Source organism: Salvelinus alpinus, chromosome 10 (genome assembly GCF_045679555.1).
Source record: "Salvelinus alpinus chromosome 10, SLU_Salpinus.1, whole genome shotgun sequence".
Classification (NCBI taxonomy): Eukaryota; Metazoa; Chordata; class Actinopteri; order Salmoniformes; family Salmonidae; genus Salvelinus; species Salvelinus alpinus.
In genome coordinates, this window is record NC_092095.1 from 13,602,466 (window position 1) to 13,625,160 (window position 22,695).

At 42.5% G+C, this 22,695-nt stretch overlaps 1 protein-coding gene across 4 annotated transcripts in view; it reads left to right on the forward strand.

The window, feature by feature from the left end:
- LOC139531520 (semaphorin-5A-like) overlaps positions 1-22,695 on the forward strand; it is a 360,002-nt gene that overhangs the window by 73,908 nt on the left and 263,399 nt on the right. For all 4 annotated transcript variants that reach the window (XR_011666374.1, XR_011666375.1, XM_071328026.1 and 1 more), the window contains exon 2: positions 1,907-2,135. Coding sequence is in view for 2 of the 4 variants with exons in the window: in XM_071328026.1 (XP_071184127.1) it covers positions 1,970-2,135 (166 nt within the window). In the remaining 2 variants the exon portion in view is untranslated. The remainder of the gene's footprint in view (positions 1-1,906; positions 2,136-22,695) is intronic.

The window sequence follows — 22,695 nt, forward strand, 5'->3', positions numbered from 1 at the left end:
GACATGTCTCCACCTATCAGATAGCATCAGACATGTCTCCACCTATCAAATAACATCAGACATGTCTCCACCTATCAGATAGCATCAGACATGTATCCACCTATCAGATAGCATCAGACATGTCTCCACCTATCAAATAACATCAGACATGTCTCCACCTATCAAATAACATCAGACATGTCTCCACCTATCAGATAGCATCAGACATGTCTCCACCTATCAGATAGCATCAGACATGTCTCCACCTATCAAATAACATCAGACATGTCTCCACCTATCAGATAGCATCAGACATGTCTCCACCTATCAGATAGCATCAGACATGTCTCCACCTATCAGATAGCATCAGACATATCTCCACCTATCAGAAAACATCAGACATGTCTCCACCTATCAGATAGCATCAGACATGTCTCCACCTATCAGATAGCATCAGACATGTCTCCACCTATCAGATAGCATCAGACATATCTCCACCTATCAGATAGCATCAGACATGTCTCCACCTATCAGATAGCATCAGCACTCCGTCAGCCCAGGACATCTGGCATGGAATCTTGCAGTCATTCAATGTAATGTCTATGACGTTACTGTCTGTGGCGTGTTGGTGTGTGCGCCGACATTATCAATACAGGCAGAACCTTGAGATAATTGGCTGCAGGTTTGCTGCTCTCTTTGACTGTTTATGAGAAGTGACATTCAGATTGTCAGAAAATGAGAAAACATCACCCTAGAAAAATGCTGTAATGGGTAAATATTATTAAAGTTTCAATTGCCTGAAGGTTTCTGCTATAATAGGTAACCTTCCTTTAGAGAAATGACATGTAGACTGTCAGATACTGTTGAATAGGCTGTCAAAAGGGTAAGAAAACTTAACTAAAGAAAACGTACATTTGGACAGTTATAGTATATAGAGATGAGGAAATATTCCCGCTAAAGGCCAGACAAGCTAAAAGCCATGTGTATATACTTTCTATAGAGTAGGGGGGGAAAGACTAGCTAAAGATGGAATGGTCTTGACTGGCAGTGTTTGACAGGTGCTTTACATTAGAAAGTCACTAGTGCATTTCACCTTTAAACTTTCTTTCAAAAGATACTCTATGTGATGCCAAGGCCGTGGAGGTCGAATAGACATCTAAACAGATCCATTTGGAGCAGAATGTGAACGTGTTTTTATGGGCTCCATGTTTAAAGGGGCCCCATGAGGAGTAGTGGCTCCCACACACACAGATATACACTACATGACCAAAAGTATGTGAACACCTGCTTGTCGAACATCTCATTCCAAAATCATGGGTATTAATATGGAGTTGGTCCCCCCATTGCTGCTTATAACAGTGCTAGAGCCGTGACTACAGACCTGGGTTTGACGAACTGACTTGTTGGAAAAGTGGCATCCTATGACGGTGCCACGTTGAAAGTCACTTAGCTGTTCCGTAAGGCCATTCTACTGACAATGTTTGTCTGTGGAGATTGCATGGCTTGCATGGTGTGCTCGATGTTATAAACTTTTCAGTCACGGCTGTGGCTGAAATAGCCCGAATCCACTAATTTGAAGGGGTGTCCACATACATGTAGTGTACATGCTGACCCTGGTTTGATTCATGTGTTAGGGCGGAGTCAGAAGTTACAGGTCAGGGGTCATCAGTTTGAATGTGAAGAGCTGCCTCAACTCAGCATGAACCTGACACTAGAAACCTCTGTCTGTCACTGGCTCCCCCTCTCTCCTCCTTCCTTTCTCGCTCTATCTTCACTTTGTCTAACGTTCCCCTGCTCTCTTTGTGTTTCTTCCTCACTCTCTCATGTTTTATCAAGAGCTCCAGTTCTTCCCAGCTGTAAATCACTGCTCCATCTTTCTCTCTGTCTCATGCAAACTCTCTCTCTCTCTCTCTCTCTCTCTCTACAGGCGTGTCTCTCCGATGCGATTGGCTCACGGCCCAACAGGAAGTGAGCGACACCCCACCTCCCCATGGCTCAGCCTTCGGCGGGTCGCTCCTCCCTTACCCAGCATGTTGTGCTGCTTCTGCAGTGCATTCTAGTCCTGCAGGCTGGCGGCGTGGTCTGCAGGAAAGGGCCGGTGCTGCTGCCTGAGTCACCCTGTCACCGGGCTGAACACCCCCTTATCTCACACACAGGTAGGTCACACACACACACACACACACACACACACACACACACACACACACACACACACACACACACACACACACACACACACACACACACACACACACACACACACACACACACACACACACACACACACACACACACACACACATTCATGCCTTCTCCACACAGTTGTGTTTCTGTCCTTTGCAGTCATCCGTCGTGGAAATTCCTGTAATCTATTTACATTTTTCACATTTCATGCATTAAAAAAATATTGTATGGAGCAGTTTAGCCATAAAAAATACTGTAAAATTCCACCAGACGACCACCAATAACATAACAGCCAAATGCCACTGCACCCATTCCATCCCAGCAGAGATTGATTCAGCTAATCATACAGCTCTCTGTCCAGGGTGTAATTGAGCGAAAGGACAAGGTCACCATGCACACACAACACACACACACACACACACACACACACACACACACACACACACACACACACACACACACACACACACACACACACACACACACACACACACACACACACACACACACACACACACACACACACACACACACACACACACACACACACACACACACACACACACACACACACACACACACACACACACACACACACACACTGCACTTCTCCTGTTAGCTCATGGGTAGTTGGGCAACCTCTCGGCACTCAGAGTCTATTGAGCGTGATGACGCTGACTAACAGTCTGGCTAATCTGATCTACCGTCCTCTGTGTGTCTCTGTGCTGGTTGACCTCAGGCGGCCATGCTAGAGCCCAAACATGGGGTATCGGGAAAGTTGTTATAGCACTGACGTTTTAACTACAGTATATTTAATTGTGTGTGCGTGTAATTACCTAATATTCCAGTACGGTTCATTAACTCAGTGCCTGCTTCAGTGGTGTTAATAATGTAGTGGCATTAATAAAGTATGGAGACATTTTGGTTACTTGTCAGACATGCTGTATCACAATCGGCCGTGATTGGGAGTCCTATAGGGCGGCGCACAATTGCCCCACCGTTGTCCAGGTTAGGGTTTGGCGGGGGTGGGCCGTCATCATGAATAAGAATTTGTTCTTTACTGAATTAACTAGTTAAATAAATGTTAAATATTTTTTTATATACACTGCTCAAAAAAATAAAGGGAACACTTAAACAACACAATGTAACTCCAAGTCAATCACACTTCTGTGAAATCAAACTGTCCACTTAGGAAGCAACACTGATTGACAAAAAATTTCACATGCTGTTGTGCAAATGGAATAGACAAAAGGTGGAAATTATAGGCAATTAGCAAGACACCCCCAATAAAGGAGTTATTCTGCAGGTGGTGACCACAGACCACTTCTCAGTTCCTATGCTTCCTGGCTGATGTTTTGGTCACTTTTGAATGCTGGCGGTGCTCTCACTCTAGTGGTAGCTGGGCAACAACCCAGCAGCAGGACCGCTACCTCCGCCTTTGTGCAAGGAGGAGCACTGCCAGAGCCCTGCAAAATGACCTCCAGCAGGCCACAAATGTGCATGTGTCTGCTCAAACGGTCAGAAACAGACTCCATGAGGGTGGTATGAGGGCCCAACACCATGCAGGACGTTTGGCATTTGCCAGAGAACACCAAGATTGGCAAATTCGCCACTGGCGCCCTGTGCTCTTCACAGATGAAAGCAGGTTCACACTGAGCACATGAGCACATGTGACAGACGTGACAGAGTCTGGAGACGCCGTGGAGAACGTTCTGCTGCATGCAACATCCTCCAGCATGACCGGTTTGGCGGTGGGTCAGTCATGGTGTGGGGTGGCATTTCTTTGTGGGGCCGCACAGCCCTCCATGTGCTCGCCAGAGGTAGCCTGACTGCCATTAGGTACCGAGATGAGATCCTCAGAGCCCTTGTGAGACCATATGCTGACACATGCACATTTGTGGCCTGCTGGAGGTCATTTTGCAGGGCTCTGGCAGTGCTCCTCCTTGCACAAAGGCGGAGGTAGCGGTCCTGCTGCTGGGTTGTTGCCCTCCTACGGCCTTCTCCACGTCTCCTGATGTACTGGCCTGTCTCCTGGTAGCGCCTCCATGCTCTGGACACTACGCTGACAGACACAGCAAACCTTCTTGCCACAGCTCGCATTGATGTGCCATCCTGGATGAGCTGCACTACCTGAGCCACTTGTGTGGGTTGTAGACTCCGTCTCATGCTACCACTAGAGTGAGAGCACCGCCAGCATTCAAAAGTGACCAAAACATCAGCCAGGAAGCATAGGAACTGAGAAGTGGTCTGTGGTCACCACCTGCAGAATCACTCCTTTATTGGGGGTGTCTTGCTAATTGCCTATAATTTCCACCTTTTGTCTATTCCATTTGCACAACAGCATGTGAAATTTATTGTCAATCAGTGTTGCTTCCTAAGTGGACAGTTTGATTTCACAGAAGTGTGATTGACTTGGAGTTACATTGTGTTGTTTAAGTGTTCCCTTTATTTTTTTGAGCAGTGTATATATATACTGTATATACACACTTGTATATAGATATAGAAAAATGCTTGCTGAACACAGATGAAGAGGGGATGAGGTAGATGATGGGACGGGGTAGAGGAGAAGAAGGGACGGGGTAGAGGAGAAGAAGGGACGGGGTAGAGGAGAAGAAGGGACGGGGTAGAGGGGATGGGGTAGAGGAGAAGAAGGGACGGGGTAGAGGGGATGGGGTAGAGGAGAAGAAGGGACGGGGTAGAGGGGACGGGGTAGAGGAGAAGAAGGGACGGGGTAGAGGGGATGGGGTAGAGGAGAAGAAGGGATGGGGTAGAGGGGATGGGGTAGAGGAGAAGAAGGGACGGGGTAGAGGAGAAGTGGGGACTGGGTAGAGGAGAAGAGGGGACTGGGTAGAGGAGAAGAGGGGACTGGGTAGAGGAGAAGAGGGGACGGGATAGAGGAGAAGAGGGGATGGGATAGAGGAGAAGATCATTGGACAGTATTATAGTATCATTGGACAGTATCTAGTATCATCGGTCAGTATTATAGTATCATTGGACAGTGTCTAGTATCATTGGACAGTACCTAGTATCATTGGGCATTATCTAGTATCATTGGACAGTATTATAGTATCATTGGGCAGTATTATAGTATCATTGGACAGTATCTAGTATCATTGGACCGTATCTAGTATCATTGGTCAGTATTATAGTATCATTGGACAGTATCATTGGACAGTATCAATGGGCAGTATCATTGGACAGTATCATTGGGCAGTATCATTGGACAGTGTCTAGTATCATTGGACAGTATCTAGTATCATTGGTCAGTATTATAGTATCATTGGGCAGTATCATTGGACAGTGTCTAGTATCATTGGACAGTATTATAGGACAGTATCATTGGGCAGTATCATTGGACAGTATCATTGGACAGTATCATTGGGCAGTATCATTGGACAGTGTCTAGTATCATTGGACAGTATCATTGGACAGTGTCTAGTATCATTGGTCAGTATTATAGTATCATTGGACAGTATCTTTGGACAGTATCATTGGGCAGTATCATTGGACAGTGTCTAGTATCATTGGACAGTATCATTGGACAGTATCTAGTATCATTGGACCGTATCTAGTATCATTGGTCAGTATTATAGTATCATTGGACAGTATCATTGGACAGTATCATTGGGCAGTATCATTGGACAGTGTCTAGTATCATTGGACAGTATCATTGGACAGTGTCTAGTATCATTGGACAGTATCTAGTATCATTGGACAGTGTCTAGTATCATTGGACAGTATTATAGTATCATTGGACAGTATCTAGTATCATTGGACAGTATTATAGTATCATTGGACAGTATCTAGTATCATTGGACAGTGTCTAGTATCATTGGACAGTATTATAGTATCATTGGACAGTATCTAGTATCATTGGACAGTATTATAGTATCATTGGACAGTATTATAGTATCATTGGACAGTATTATAGTATCATTGGACAGTATCTAGTATCATTGGACAGTGTCTAGTATCATTGGACAGTATCTAGTATCATTGGACAGTATTATAGTATCATTGGACAGTATTATAGTATCATTGGACAGTATCTAGTATCATTGGACAGTATTACAGTAACATTGGACAGTATCTAGTATCATTGGACAGTGTCTAGTATCATTGGACAGTATCTAGTATCATTGGACAGTATTATAGTATCATTGGACAGTATCTAGTATCATTGGACAGTATCTAGTATCATTGGACAGTGTCTAGTATCATTGGACAGTATCTAGTATCATTGGACAGTGTCTAGTATCATTGGACAGTATCTAGTATCATTGGTCAGTATTATAGTATCATTGGACAGTATCTTTGGACAGTATCATTGGGCAGTATCATTGGACAGTGTCTAGTATCATTGGACAGTATCATTGGACAGTGTCTAGTATCATTGGACAGTATCATTGGACAGTGTCTAGTATCATTGGACAGTATCTAGTATCATTGGACAGTGTCTAGTATCATTGGACAGTATTATAGTATCATTGGACAGTATCTAGTATCATTGGACAGTATTATAGTATCATTGGACAGTATCTAGTATCATTGGACAGTGTCTAGTATCATTGGACAGTATTATAGTATCATTGGACAGTATCTAGTATCATTGGACAGTATTATAGTATCATTGGACAGTATCTAGTATCATTGGACAGTAATATAGTATCATTGGACAGTATCTAGTATCATTGGACAGTGTCTAGTATCATTGGACAGTATCTAGTATCATTGGACAGTATTATAGTATCATTGGACAGTATTATAGTATCATTGGACAGTATCTAGTATCATTGGACAGTATTATAGTATCATTGGACAGTATCTAGTATCATTGGACAGTGTCTAGTATCATTGGACAGTATCTAGTATCATTGGACAGTGTCTAGTATCATTGGACAGTATCTAGTATCATTGGACAGTATCTAGTATCATTGGACAGTATCTAGTATCATTGGACAGTGTCTAGTATCATTGGACAGTATTATAGTATCATTGGACAGTATCTAGTATCATTGGACAGTATTATAGTATCATTGGACAGTATCTAGTATCATTGGACAGTGTCTAGTATCATTGGGCAGTATCATTGGGCATTATCTAGTATCATTGGACAGTATTATAGTATCATTGGGCAGTATCATTGGGCAGTATCATTGGGCATTATCTAGTATCATTGGACAGTATTATAGTATCATTGGACAGTATTATAGTATCATTGGACAGTGTCTAGTATCATTGGACAGTATCTAGTATCATTGGACAGTATCTAGTATCATTGGACAGTGTCTAGTATCATTGGACAGTATTATAGTATCATTGGACAGTATCTAGTATCATTGGACAGTATTATAGTATCATTGGACAGTATCTAGTATCATTGGACAGTGTCTAGTATCATTGGGCAGTATCATTGGACAGTGTCATTGGGCAGTATCATTGGGCATTATCTAGTATCATTGGACAGTATTATAGTATCATTGGGCAGTATCATTGGGCAGTATCATTGGGCATTATCTAGTATCATTGGACAGTATTATAGTATCATTGGACAGTATTATAGTATCATTGGACAGTATTATAGTATCATTGGACAGTATCTAGTATCATTGGACAGTATCTAGTATCATTGGACAGTATTATAGTATCATTGGACAGTATCTAGTATCATTGGACAGTATCTAGTATCATTGGACAGTATTATAGTATCATTGGACAGTATCTAGTATCATTGGACAGTATCTAGTATCATTGGACAGTATCTAGTATCATTGGTCAGTATCATTGGACAGTATCATTGGGCAGTATCATTGGACAGTATCATTGGACAGTGTCATTGGGCAGTATAATTGGTCAGTATCATTGGGCAGTATCATTGGACAGTATCATTGGGCAGTATCATTGGACAGTATCATTGGACAGTGTCATTGGGCAGTATCATTGGGCAGTATCATTGGACAGTATCATTGGACAGTATCTAGTATCATTTGGCAGTATCATTGGACAGTATCATTGGACAGTGTCATTGGGCAGTATTGTTGGGCAGTATTTTGGGGCAGTATCTAGTACCATTTGGCAGTATCATTGGGCAGTATCTAGTATCATTGGGCAGTATCATTGTTGGACAGTATCATTGTGAAGTATCATTGATCAGAATCATTGGGAAGTATCATTGGGCAGCCTCATTTGACAGTATATAGTATCATTAGGCAGTATCATTGGGCAGTATCATTGGGCAGTATTATTGGGCAGTATCTAGCATCATAGGGCACTATCATTGGGCAGTATCTTTGGGCAACATCATTTGACAGTATCTAGTATCATTGGGCAGTATCTTTGGGCAGTATCTAGTATCTTTGGGCAGCATCATTTGACAGTGTCTAGTATCATTGGGCAGTATCACTGGGCATTATCAAGTATCATTGGGCAGTATCACTGGGCAGTATCTTTGGGCAGTATCTAGTATCTTTTGGCAGCATCATTTGACAGTATCTAGTATCATTGGGCAGTGTCATTGGTCAGTGTCGAGTATCATTGGGCAGTATCACTGGGCAGTATCTAGTATCATTGGGCAGTATCATTGGACAGTGTCTAGTATCATTGGGCAGTATCTAGTATCATTGGTCAGTATTATAGTATCATTGGACAGTATCATTGGACAGTATCATTGGGCAGTATCATTGGACAGTGTCTAGTATCATTGGGCAGTATCACTGGGCAGTATCTAGTATCATTGGGCAGTATCACTGGGCAGTATCTAGTATCATTGGGCAGTATCACTGGGCAGTATCTAGTATCATTGGTCAGTGTCATTTGACAGTATCATTGGGAAGTATCAATGATCGGTGTCATTGGGCAGTATCTAGTGTCATTGGGCAGTATCATCAGACATTATCATTGGACAGTATAACTGGGCAGTATCATTGGACATTATCATTGGGGCGCATCTTTGGGCAGCATCATTTGACAGTATCTAGTATCATTGGGCAGTATTATTGGGCAGTGTCATTGTCATTGGACAGTATCATTGGACAGTATCATTGGGCAGTATCATTGGGCAGTATCATTGGACATTATCATTTGGCAGTATCTAGTGTCATTGGGCAGTATCATTGGACAGTACCATTGGGCAGTATCATTGGACAGTATCATTGTCTTTGGGCAGTATCTAGTATCGTTGGGCAGTATAGTTGGGCAGTGTCATTGTCATTGGGCAGTATCATTGGGTAATATCATTGGACAGTATCATTGGGCAGAATTATTGGGCAGTATTATTGGGCAGTATCATTGGGCAGTATTATTGGGAAGTATCTAGTATCATTGGGCAGTATCATTGGGCAGTATCTTTGGGCAGCATCATTTGACAGTATCTAGTTTCATTGGGCAGTATCATTGGGCAGTATCACTGGGCAGTGTCTAGAAACGTTGGGCAGTATCACTGGGCAGTATCTAAATAGTATTATAGTATCATTGGACAGTATCATTGGACAGTATCATTGGGCAGTATCATTGGACAGTGTCTAGTATCATTGGACAGTATCATTGGACAGTGTCTAGTATCATTGGACAGTACCTAGTATCATTGGACAGTACCTAGTATCATTGGACAGTGTCTAGTATCATTGGACAGTACCTAGTATCATTGGACAGTATCTAGTATCATTGGATAGTATCTAGTATCATTGGACAGTGTCTAGTATCATTGGGCAGTATCATTGGACAGTGTCATTGGGCAGTATCATTGGACAGTATCTAGTATCATTGGACAGTATTATAGTATCATTGGACAGTATCTAGTATCATTGGACAGTGTCTAGTATCATTGGACAGTATCTAGTATCATTGGACAGTATTATAGTATCATTGGATAGTATTATAGTATCATTGGACAGTATCTAGTATCATTGGACAGTATTATAGTATCATTGGACAGTATCTAGTATCATTGGACAGTGTCTAGTATCATTGGACAGTATCTAGTATCATTGGACAGTGTCTAGTATCATTGGACAGTATTATAGTATCATAGGACAGTATTATAGTATCATTGGACAGTGTCTAGTATCATTGGACAGTATCTAGTATCATTGGACAGTATCTAGTATCATTGGACAGTGTCTAGTATCATTGGACAGTATTATAGTATCATTGGACAGTATCTAGTATCATTGGACAGTATTATAGTATCATTGGACAGTATCTAGTATCATTGGACAGTGTCTAGTATCATTGGGCAGTATCATTGGACAGTGTCATTGGGCAGTATCATTGGGCATTATCTAGTATCATTGGACAGTATTATAGTATCATTGGGCAGTATCATTGGGCAGTATCATTGGGCATTATCTAGTATCATTGGACAGTATTATAGTATCATTGGACAGTATTATAGTATCATTGGACAGTATTATAGTATCATTGGACAGTATCTAGTATCATTGGACAGTATCTAGTATCATTGGACAGTATTATAGTATCATTGGACAGTATCTAGTATCATTGGACAGTATCTAGTATCATTGGACAGTATTATAGTATCATTGGACAGTATCTAGTATCATTGGACAGTATCTAGTATCATTGGACAGTATCTAGTATCATTGGTCAGTATCATTGGACAGTATCATTGGGCAGTATCATTGGACAGTATCATTGGACAGTGTCATTGGGCAGTATCATTGGGCAGTATCATTGGGCAGTATCATTGGACAGTATCATTGGGCAGTATCATTGGACAGTATCATTGGACAGTGTCATTGGGCAGTATCATTGGGCAGTATCATTGGACAGTATCATTGGACAGTATCTAGTATCATTTGGCAGTATCATTGGACAGTATCATTGGACAGTGTCATTGGGCAGTATTGTTGGGCAGTATTTTGGGGCAGTATCTAGTACCATTTGGCAGTATCATTGGGCAGTATCTAGTATCATTGGGCAGTATCATTGTTGGACAGTATCATTGGGAAGTATCATTGGGCAGCCTCATTTGACAGTATATAGTATCATTAGGCAGTATCATTGGGCAGTATCATTGGGCAGTATTATTGGGCAGTATCTAGCATCATAGGGCACTATCATTGGGCAGTATCTTTGGGCAGCATCATTTGACAGTATCTAGTATCATTGGGCAGTATCTTTGGGCAGTATCTAGTATCTTTGGGCAGCATCATTTGACAGTGTCTAGTATCATTGGGCAGTATCTAAATAGTATTATAGTATCATTGGACAGTATCATTGGACAGTATCATTGGGCAGTATCATTGGACAGTGTCTAGTATCATTGGACTGTACCTAGTATCATTGGACAGTACCTAGTATCATTGGACAGTGTCTAGTATCATTGGACAGTACCTAGTATCATTGGACAGTATCTAGTATCATTGGACAGTATCATTGGACAGTGTCTAGTATCATTGGACAGTACCTAGTATCATTGGACAGTACCTAGTATCATTGGACAGTGTCTAGTATCATTGGACAGTACCTAGTATCATTGGACAGTATCTAGTATCATTGGATAGTATCTAGTATCATTGGACAGTGTCTAGTATCATTGGGCAGTATCATTGGACAGTGTCATTGGGCAGTATCATTGGGCATTATCTAGTATCATTGGACAGTATTATAGTATCATTGGGCAGTATCATTGGGCAGTATCATTGGGCATTATCTAGTATCATTGGACAGTATTATAGTATCATTGGACAGTATTATAGTATCATTGGATAGTATTATAGTATCATTGGACAGTATCTGGTATCATTGGAACGTATCTAGTATCATTGGACAGTATTATAGTATCATTGGACAGTATTATAGTATCATTGGACAGTATCTAGTATCATTGGACAGTATCTAGTATCATTGGACAGTATCTAGTATCATTGGTCAGTATCATTGGACAGTATCATTGGGCAGTATCATTGGACAGTATCATTGGACAGTGTCATTGGGCAGTATCATTGGGCAGTATCATTGGGCAGTACCATTGGACAGTGTCATTGGGCAGTATCATTGGGCAGTATCATTGGACAGTGTCATTGGACAGTATCATTGGGCAGTATCATTGGACAGTATCATTGGACAGTGTCATTGGGCAGTATCATTGGGCAGTATCATTGGGCAGTATCATTGGACAGTATCTAGTATCATTTGGCAGTATCATTGGACAGTTTCATTGGACAGTGTCATTGGGCAGTATCATTGGGCAGTATCATTGGGCAGTATCATTGGACAGTATCTAGTATCATTTGGCAGTATCATTGGACAGTATCATTGGACAGTGTCATTGGGCAGTATTGTTGGGCAGTATTTTGGGGCAGTATCTAGTACCATTTGGCAGTATCATTGGGCAGTATCTAGTATCATTGGGCAGTATCATTGTTGGACAGTATCATTGTGAAGTATCATTGATCAGAATCATTGGGAAGTATCATTGGACAGCCTCATTTGACAGTATATAGTATCATTAGGCAGTATCATTGGGCAGTATCATTGGGCAGTATTATTGGGCAGTATCTAGCATCATAGGGCACTATCATTGGGCAGTATCTTTGGGCAGTATCTTTGGGCAGCATCATTTGACAGTATCTAGTATCATTGGGCAGTATCTTTGGGCAGTATCTAGTATCTTTGGGCAGCATCATTTGACAGTGTCTAGTATCATTGGGCAGTATCACTGGGCATTATCTAGTATCAATGGGCAGTATCACTGGGCAGTATCTTTGGGCAGTATCTAGTATCTTTGGGCAGCATCATTTGACAGTATCTAGTATCATTGGGCAGTATCACTGGGCAGTATCTAGTATCATTGGGCAGTATCACTGGGCAGTATCTAGTATCATTGGGCAGTATCACTGGGCAGTATCTAGTATCATTGGGCAGTATCTAGTATCATTGGGCAGTATTATAGTATCATTGGACAGTATCATTGGACAGTATCATTGGGCAGTATCATTGGACAGTGTCTAGTATCATTGGGCAGTATCACTGGGCAGTATCTAGTATCATTGGGCAGTATCACTGGGCAGTATCTAGTATCATTGGGCAGTGTCATTGGTCAGTATCATTTGACAGTATCATTGGGAAGTATCAATGATCGGTGTCATTGGGCAGTATCTAGTGTCATTGGGCAGTATCATCAGACATTATCATTGGACAGTATAACTGGGCAGTATCATTGGACATTATCATTGGGGCGTATCTTTGGGCAGCATCATTTGACAGTATCTAGTATCATTGGGCAGTATTATTGGGCAGTGTCATTGTCATTGGACAGTATCATTGGACAGTGTCATTGGGCAGTATCATTGTCTTTGGGCAGTATCTAGTATCGTTGGGCAGTATAGTTGGGCAGTGTCATTGTCATTGGGCAGTATCATTGGACAGTACCATTGGGCAGTATCATTGGACAGTATCATTGTCTTTGGGCAGTATCTAGTATCGTTGGGCAGTATAGTTGGGCAGTGTCATTGTCATTGGGCAGTATCATTGGGTAATATCATTGGACAGTATCATTGGGCAGAATTATTGGGCAGTATTATTGGGCAGTATCATTTGGCAGTATTATTGGGAAGTATCTAGTATCATTGGGCGGTATCATTGGGCAGTATCTTTGGGCAGCATCATTTGACAGTATCTAGTTTCATTGGGCAGTATCATTGGGCAGTATCATTGGGCAGTATCACTGGGCAGTGTCTAGAAACGTTGGGCAGTATCACTGGGCAGTATCAAGTATCATTGGGCAGTGTCATTGGGCAGTATCATTGTCTTTGGGCAGTATCTAGTATCGTTGGGCAGTATAGTTGGGCAGTGTCATTGTCATTGGGCAGTATCATTGGACAGTACCATTGGGCAGTATCTTTGGGCAGCATCATTTGACAGTATCTAGTTTCATTGGGCAGTATCATTGGGCAGTATCACTGGGCAGTGTCTAGAAACGTTGGGCAGTATCACTGGGCAGTATCTAAATAGTATTATAGTATCATTGGACAGTATCATTGGACAGTATCATTGGGCAGTATCATTGGACAGTGTCTAGTATCATTGGACAGTATCATTGGACAGTGTCTAGTATCATTGGACAGTACCTAGTATCATTGGACAGTACCTAGTATCATTGGACAGTGTCTAGTATCATTGGACAGTACCTAGTATCATTGGACAGTATCTAGTATCATGGGATAGTATCTAGTATCATTGGACAGTGTCTAGTATCATTGGGCAGTATCATTGGACAGTGTCATTGGGCAGTATCATTGGGCATTATCTAGTATCATTGGACAGTATTATAGTATCATTGGGCAGTATCATTGGGCAGTATCATTGGGCATTATCTAGGATCATTGGACAGTATTATAGTATCATTGGACAGTATTATAGTATCATTGGATAGTATTATAGTATCATTGGACAGTATCTGGTATCATTGGAACGTATCTAGTATCATTGGACAGTATTATAGTATCATTGGACAGTATTATAGTATCATTGGACAGTATCTAGTATCATTGGACAGTATCTAGTATCATTGGACAGTATCTAGTATCATTGGTCAGTATCATTGGACAGTATCATTGGGCAGTATCATTGGACAGTATCATTGGACAGTGTCATTGGGCAGTATCATTGGGCAGTATCATTGGGCAGTACCATTGGGCAGTGTCATTGGGCAGTATCATTGGGCAGTATCATTGGACAGTATCATTGGACAGTGTCATTGGGCAGTATCATTGGGCAGTATCATTGGGCAGTATCATTGGACAGTATCTAGTATCATTTGGCAGTATCATTGGACAGTATCATTGGACAGTGTCATTGGGCAGTATCATTGGGCAGTATCATTGGGCAGTATCATTGGACAGTATCTAGTATCATTTGGCAGTATCATTGGACAGTATCATTGGACAGTGTCATTGGGCAGTATTGTTGGGCAGTATTTTGGGGCAGTATCTAGTACCATTTGGCAGTATCATTGGGCAGTATCTAGTATCATTGGGCAGTATCATTGTTGGACAGTATCATTGTGAAGTATCATTGATCAGAATCATTGGGAAGTATCATTGGACAGCCTCATTTGACAGTATATAGTATCATTAGGCAGTATCATTGGGCAGTATCATTGGGCAGTATTATTGGGCAGTATCTAGCATCATAGGGCACTATCATTGGGCAGTATCTTTGGGCAGTATCTTTGGGCAGCATCATTTGACAGTATCTAGTATCATTGGGCAGTATCTTTGGGCAGTATCTAGTATCTTTGGGCAGCATCATTTGACAGTGTCTAGTATCATTGGGCAGTATCACTGGGCATTATCTAGTATCAATGGGCAGTATCACTGGGCAGTATCTTTGGGCAGTATCTAGTATCTTTGGGCAGCATCATTTGACAGTATCTAGTATCATTGGGCAGTATCACTGGGCAGTATCTAGTATCATTGGGCAGTATCACTGGGCAGTATCTAGTATCATTGGGCAGTATCACTGGGCAGTATCTAGTATCATTGGGCAGTATCTAGTATCATTGGGCAGTATTATAGTATCATTGGACAGTATCATTGGACAGTATCATTGGGCAGTATCATTGGACAGTGTCTAGTATCATTGGGCAGTATCACTGGGCAGTATCTAGTATCATTGGGCAGTATCACTGGGCAGTATCTAGTATCATTGGGCAGTGTCATTGGTCAGTATCATTTGACAGTATCATTGGGAAGTATCAATGATCGGTGTCATTGGGCAGTATCTAGTGTCATTGGGCAGTATCATCAGACATTATCATTGGACAGTATAACTGGGCAGTATCATTGGACATTATCATTGGGGCGTATCTTTGGGCAGCATCATTTGACAGTATCTAGTATCATTGGGCAGTATTATTGGGCAGTGTCATTGTCATTGGACAGTATCATTGGACAGTATCATTGGGCAGTATCATTGGGCAGTATCATTGGACAGTACCATTGGGCAGTATCATTGGACAGTATCATTGTCTTTGGGCAGTATCTAGTATCGTTGGGCAGTATAGTTGGGCAGTGTCATTGTCATTGGGCAGTATCATTGGGTAATATCATTGGACAGTATCATTGGGCAGAATTATTGGGCAGTATTATTGGGCAGTATCATTTGGCAGTATTATTGGGAAGTATCTAGTATCATTGGGCGGTATCATTGGGCAGTATCTTTGGGCAGCATCATTTGACAGTATCTAGTTTCATTGGGCAGTATCATTGGGCAGTATCATTGGGCAGTATCACTGGGCAGTGTCTAGAAACGTTGGGCAGTATCACTGGGCAGTATCAAGTATCATTGGGCAGTGTCATTGGGCAGTATCTAAACTCAGAAAAAAAAGAAACGTCCCTTTTTCAGGACCCTGTCTCAAAGATCATTCGTAAAAATCCAAATAACTTCACAGATCTTTATTGTAAAGGGTTTAAACACTGTTTCCCATGCTTGTTTAATGAACCACACACAATTAATGAACACACATCTGTGGAATGGTCATTAAGTCACTAACAGCTTACAGACGGTAGTCAATTTAGGTCACAGTTAAGAAAACTTACGACACTAAAGAGGCCTTTCTACTGACTGAAAAACACCAAAAGAAAGATGCCCAGGAACCCTGCTCATCTGCGTGAACGTGCCTTAGGCATGCTGAAAGGAGGCATGAGGACTGCAGATGTGGCTAGGGCAATAAATTGCCATTTCTGTACTATGAGACGCCTAAAACAGCGCTACATGGAGACAAGATAGACAGCTGATCTTCCTCGCAGTGGCAGACCACGTGTAACAACACCTGCACAGGATCGGTACATCTGAACATCACACCTGCGGGACAGGTACAGGATGGCAACAACAAATGCCAGAGTTACACCAGGAACGCACAATCCCTCCATCAGTGCTCAGACTCAGACTGTCCGCAATAGGCTGAGAGAGGCTGGACTGAGGGCTTGTAGGCCTGTTGTAAGGCAGGTCCTCACCAGACATCACCGGCAACAACGTTGCATATGGGCACAAACCCACCGTCGCTGGACCAGACAGGACTGGCAAAAAGTGCTCTTCACTGACGAGTCATGGTTTTGTCTCACCAGGGGTGAAGGTGGGATTCGCGTTTATCGTCGAAGGAATGAGCATTACACCGAGGCCTGTACTCTGGAGCGGGATCGATTTGGAGGTGGAGGGTCCGTCATGGTCTGGGGCGGTGGGTCACAGCATCATCGGACTGAGCTTGTTGTCATTTCAGGCAATCTCAACGCTGTGCGTTACAGGGAAGACATCCTCCTCCCTCATGTGGTACCCTTCCTGCAGGCTCATCCTGACATGACCCTCCAGCATGACAATGCCACCAGCCAAACTGCTTGTTCTCTGCGTGATTTCCTGCAAGACAGGAATGTCAGTGTTCTGCCATGGCCAGCAAAGAGGCCGGATCTCAATCCCATTGAGTCTCTCTGGGACCTGTTGGATCGGAGGGTGAGGGCTAGGGCCATTCCCCCCAAAAATGTCCGGGAACCTGCAGGTGCCTTGGCGGAAGCGTGGGGTAACATCTCACAGCAAGAACTGGCAAATCTGTTGCAGTCCATGAGGAGAAGATGCATTGCAGTACTTAATGCAGCTGGTGGCCACACCAGATACTGACTGTTACTTTTGATTTTGACCCTCCTTTTTTCAGTGACACATTATTCCATTTCTGTTAGTCACTTGTCTGTGGAACTTGTTCAGTTTATGTCTCAGTTGTTGAATCTTGTTATGTTCATACAAATATTTACATGTTAAGTTTGCTGAAAATAAACGCAGTTGACAGCGAGAGGACGTTTCTTTTTTTACTGAGTTTTGTAACATTGGGCATTATCACTTGGCAGTATCTAGTATCATTGGGCAGTATCACTGGGCAGTATCTAATAACATTGGGTTGCTTAGAGCCTCTACTGTTCTGCTTGGCCCTGAAGCGTCTGTGGGTTGCTCAGAGCCTCTACTGTTCTGCTTGGCCCTGAAGCGTCTGTGGGTTGCTCAGAGCCTCTGCTGTTCTGCTTGGCCCTGAAGCGTCTGTGGGTTGCTCAGAGCCTCTACTGTTCTGCTTGGCCCTGAAGCGTCTGTGGGTTGCTCAGAGCCTCTACTGTTCTGCTTGGCCCTGAAGCGTCTGTGGGTTGCTCAGAGCAGGGAGTGCCACTCTAACAAACATGAAAGACTCAACCCTAACGGGTGGTGGTCTTCAGCCAAACTAACTGCTACTGTACAGCAACAATCCCTGGTGATATTTTTAAAGGCTGAATTACATACGTTGTCCCTTCCTTTGATTGCAGTTTTCTTTCTAAGAAAAGCATTTTATAGATGAGTAGGATTTGAAACCGGACAGCTCAAAACTGACGGACAGAATTTAGAACTTCGAACTAATCATAGAACTTCTGATTCTGCAATGAACCTTAAAAATGAAGTCAGACTTAACAGAAGTTAATCCTCCATCTGAGAAGATGTTCTAAGCACAGTTCATTCAGGTTGTGGATGTTACAGTTAATCAGCAGCCCTAACCTAGAGACATATGTGACTGATCGGCTCCATTCGGTCTTATGTACAACATTTTAAAATTGTGTTTTTTTACATTGGATAAAAGTAGAGAAAAGTGTACATCATACACTACAGTGGAGGAACAATGGGAAAGTAATTCTGCTTTGAAAGTTGATCAACTTTTGTGAAAATGGCCTTTGAATTTTTTCTTCTTTGTCTACACCCATTCAGCATCGTTCACACCCTCTTAAACTATAGCCCCGCCCGTAAACTCAGAGAGTTGTCAGATTGTTCGTTTGTAAATTCAGAGAATTTTTACCTTGAAATGAAAATGACTTTCTGACTAAATTTGAAACCTGTAAAAATGTAGCTAGCTAGAATATTTTACCTGTTTACATGGATGTACGCTTCTCCCTCTACGTCACGGATGCCATGGTTACGCTTAGTTTGAAGAAGTGTTTTCTCCATCTCCTTAGCTATCTTACTTGGCATGTCCAGCCCACTCATTATCTCAACCAATCATGGCTAGCGGGAAGGTTGCTTACCCTTTCTGTGGCTAAACCAACTAGGCTTATAATTTAACAATTTTATTTGTATTACAGGGGGCATACAATGTTGTTATTAAAGCACATGAAAGTTAATATGTTCTAGAAGGCATTTCTGCCAAAAAACACATTTTGTTTCGGTTCAAATGGCTCTCCTGCGCAACATATGCCTAGTTTCCTGAAACAAGTCACATATTATTAAGTCTGTAGGACCCATTTTCAATGTTGCCTAAAATAAAAATTATACAATGAATCATTTTCTTCTCCTGAGACTCATTGGCCTTGGCTCATTTTCTGTGAAGAACATGTAAAATAACACATTTCCATTGAGGGCACACTGTGCAACCCCCTACACATTTATATTACATATGTGGTGTTCAGGTCCACTGGAAAAAGTGTGGGAAAGTGTGTGTGTAGGTGAAAACAAGTAAAAATGAAACAAGAAGGTTTGCTGTGTGCCTTTACTCTGTCTTCCTCCTCCCTATGCCTGCTGTTTCAACATGGCAACAAGAACCTGTCTGTCTCCCTGCCTGTCTGCCTGTCTCCCGCTTTTCTCGCACTCTTTACCCTTTGTAGTGTGTGAAACTACACAATGTCTTGCGGGAACCTGCACAATCTTATTACAATACATTATTTCAATTCATTGTAAAAAATTCTGTATTTTTCCAAATTGGGGGAGGGACACAACATATAAATAGCTTTGCATGTGTGGCTCCTTACCACAATCAGTTAGTATGGCAAAAATCATCTCTGCTCGGAGGGCCTTAGAATTTTTTTTTGTAGAGAGAGAAACTACTGTGGAAGGAGCGTCTTCCACTTTGGAAGATGAAGAATTTTCCGAATGTGAGGGTCATGTCTCTGTCAACTCAGAGTCTGACAGTGAGTTGGAAGAAGAGGATGAGATTGACCCTCAGCCAGCCCCAGGACCAGCCAGTCAGCAGCCAGCCCCAGGACCATCCCGTCAGCAACCAGCTTCTTGCCCAAGTAATGAGCCACCCTGCATGGCTACCAATGTTATAAGGATGCAACCAAGGCCAATGCAGATGGCAGTTACTCATGTGCAGGACATAAAGTCTTCTTTTGAACTGTTCATCCCAGACACCATCCAGAAAGTCATTCTGGACGGCACTAATTTGGAGGGAAGGTCTGTTTTTGGAGAGAGATGGAAGGAGATGGACCAAACTCATTTACATGCATACTTTGGGGTTCTTATCCTTCCTGGTGTTTTCAGATCCAATGGGGAATCCACAGAATCCCTGTGGGATGCAGAAACTGGCAGAGAAATTTTCAGTGCAACAATGTCTCTGGAAAACTTCCACATTATTTCCAAGATTATCCGCTTAGATAGCCGAAATACAAGACCAGCTCGGCGGCAGAGAGACCAGCTAGCTGCAATCAGGTCAGTTTAGGACAAGTGGGTGGACCGCCTCCCATGTTTTACAACCCTGGGCCAATAGTAGTGTTGATGAGCAGCTAATGCCATCTAGGGGCCGCTGCCCTTTCAGGCAGTACATACCGTCTGTACTCGCAAAATATGGAATATTTTGCTGCTTCATCATATGCCTGGAACTTGCAAGTGTATACGGGGAAGCCAGATGGAGGAGCCCCTGAGAAGAACCAAGGGATGCAGGTTGTCCTGGACGTGACACAGGGACTCAGTGCCCACAACATCACATGCTATAACTTTTTTACTTCACACAAGCTGTGACAGGAACTCCTCAAGAGGAAGCTGACGATGGTAGGAGCAGTACGAAAAAACAAGCCAGAGCTCCCAACTCAGCTGTTGAATACACGGAACAGGCCTATCAATTCCTCTAAGTTTGTGTTCACGGCCGACACGTCCCTAGTGTCCTACGTGCCAAAGAAAGGCAGAAATGTGGTACTCATGAGTACGCTGCATAGGGATGGGAGAATCTGTGGCCGGGAACATCCAAAACCAGAAATCATAATGGATTACAATGCCACAAAAAGCAGGGGTGGACAATTTAGACAAGCTGGTGACTGGCTACAGCTGCAAAAGATGAACCCTACGCTGGCCACTTGTGATATTCTTCAACATCTTGGACATCTCGGTGTACAACGCGTTTGTCATCTGGATGGCGTTGAACCCAGAATGGAACAGAGGGAAGCTCCAGAGGAGACGGCTCTTTCTCGAGGAGCTGGGCAAGGCATTGGTTAGACCTCAAATCCAGAGGAGGCAACATATCCCAAGGACCCCGGCTTCTGCAGCCATCGTGAGGAGGATTCAGGAGGAGGATGCTGGTGCCCCATGCGCCCAACCCACAGAACCAACAACTCCAATACCGGAAGTAAGTGTGAGTGACGTTGTTGCAGGTGTGTGTGTCTGACTCTCCCACCTTGGCCTGCTGTAACTATGTATGTGAGTGAGATGTTAGTAAAATTACTGAACTCAGTGTTTTCATCAATCTAGATTGCAGCCGGTAGCAACAAGAAAAGAAGCGCTGTGATGTGTGTGGACCCAACAAGGACAGGAAGACACAGTCCACGTGCATCAAATGCAAGAAATACATTTGCAACACACACACACAGTAAAACGCTGTCCCTCGTGGTGTGTAGACCGGCCTTAATTTAATTAATTTATCATTTCCATAAAATACTGTATGTAAAATTTGTCGGTCCAATTTGTTTAGTTCAAAGCAATAAACATCAATACTGTTTACAACCCTGTTTCATTTATATTTGTTCAAGATAAACATGATTTTTCTCCACCCATGTCTTGATTATAGTAGATTTTTGTTTACAAAAATCCCATTTTATTAAAAAAACGAATAGATCTTTTATCGCTAAATGTGATCTACCAGGTAAATGGCAAATATTAACCATGTATGCTGTCTATATTGCTTGTAATTGATATAAGTCAACATCGAAGTATTAAGTATTTTTACGTAAATTGTTATAGCTGTATTGTTTTAAAAACCCAATAATGTTGTGGGTCCATCAGACCTGCGAACATTGGGTGAATAACATGAACACCCCACACAACGGTTAAACAAGTCAGTTAAGAGTCATCTCATCACCATGCCAGACACAAGGTCTGGTCTAGGAGAATCTGAGAAGACGTGTCCCTTTAACAGTGGTGCATTGACCTTCACCTTTAACACCACTCACAGAATAACACATCATTAGAGAGTTACAGTGTGTGTGTTTGTGCGTGTGGGTTGGTTCTTCTATCCTTGTGGAGACCTAAAATCCCCCAAAGTCCCCACAAGGATAGTAAAACAAGGAAAATTCTCCTTTGTGGGGACATTTCCACACATCCCCATGAGGACAAAGGTTATTTTAAGCTTAGGGGTTAGGTTTAGGGTTAGAATTAGGGTAAGCGTTATATTTAGGTTTAGGGTTAGGAGTTAGGTTTGAGTCAGGGTTAAGGGTTACGGTTAGAGTGAAGGTTAGTGTAAGGGGTTAGGGTTAGGGTTAGGGTTAGGGTTAGGGTTAGGGTTAGGTTTAGGTTTAGGTTTAGGCT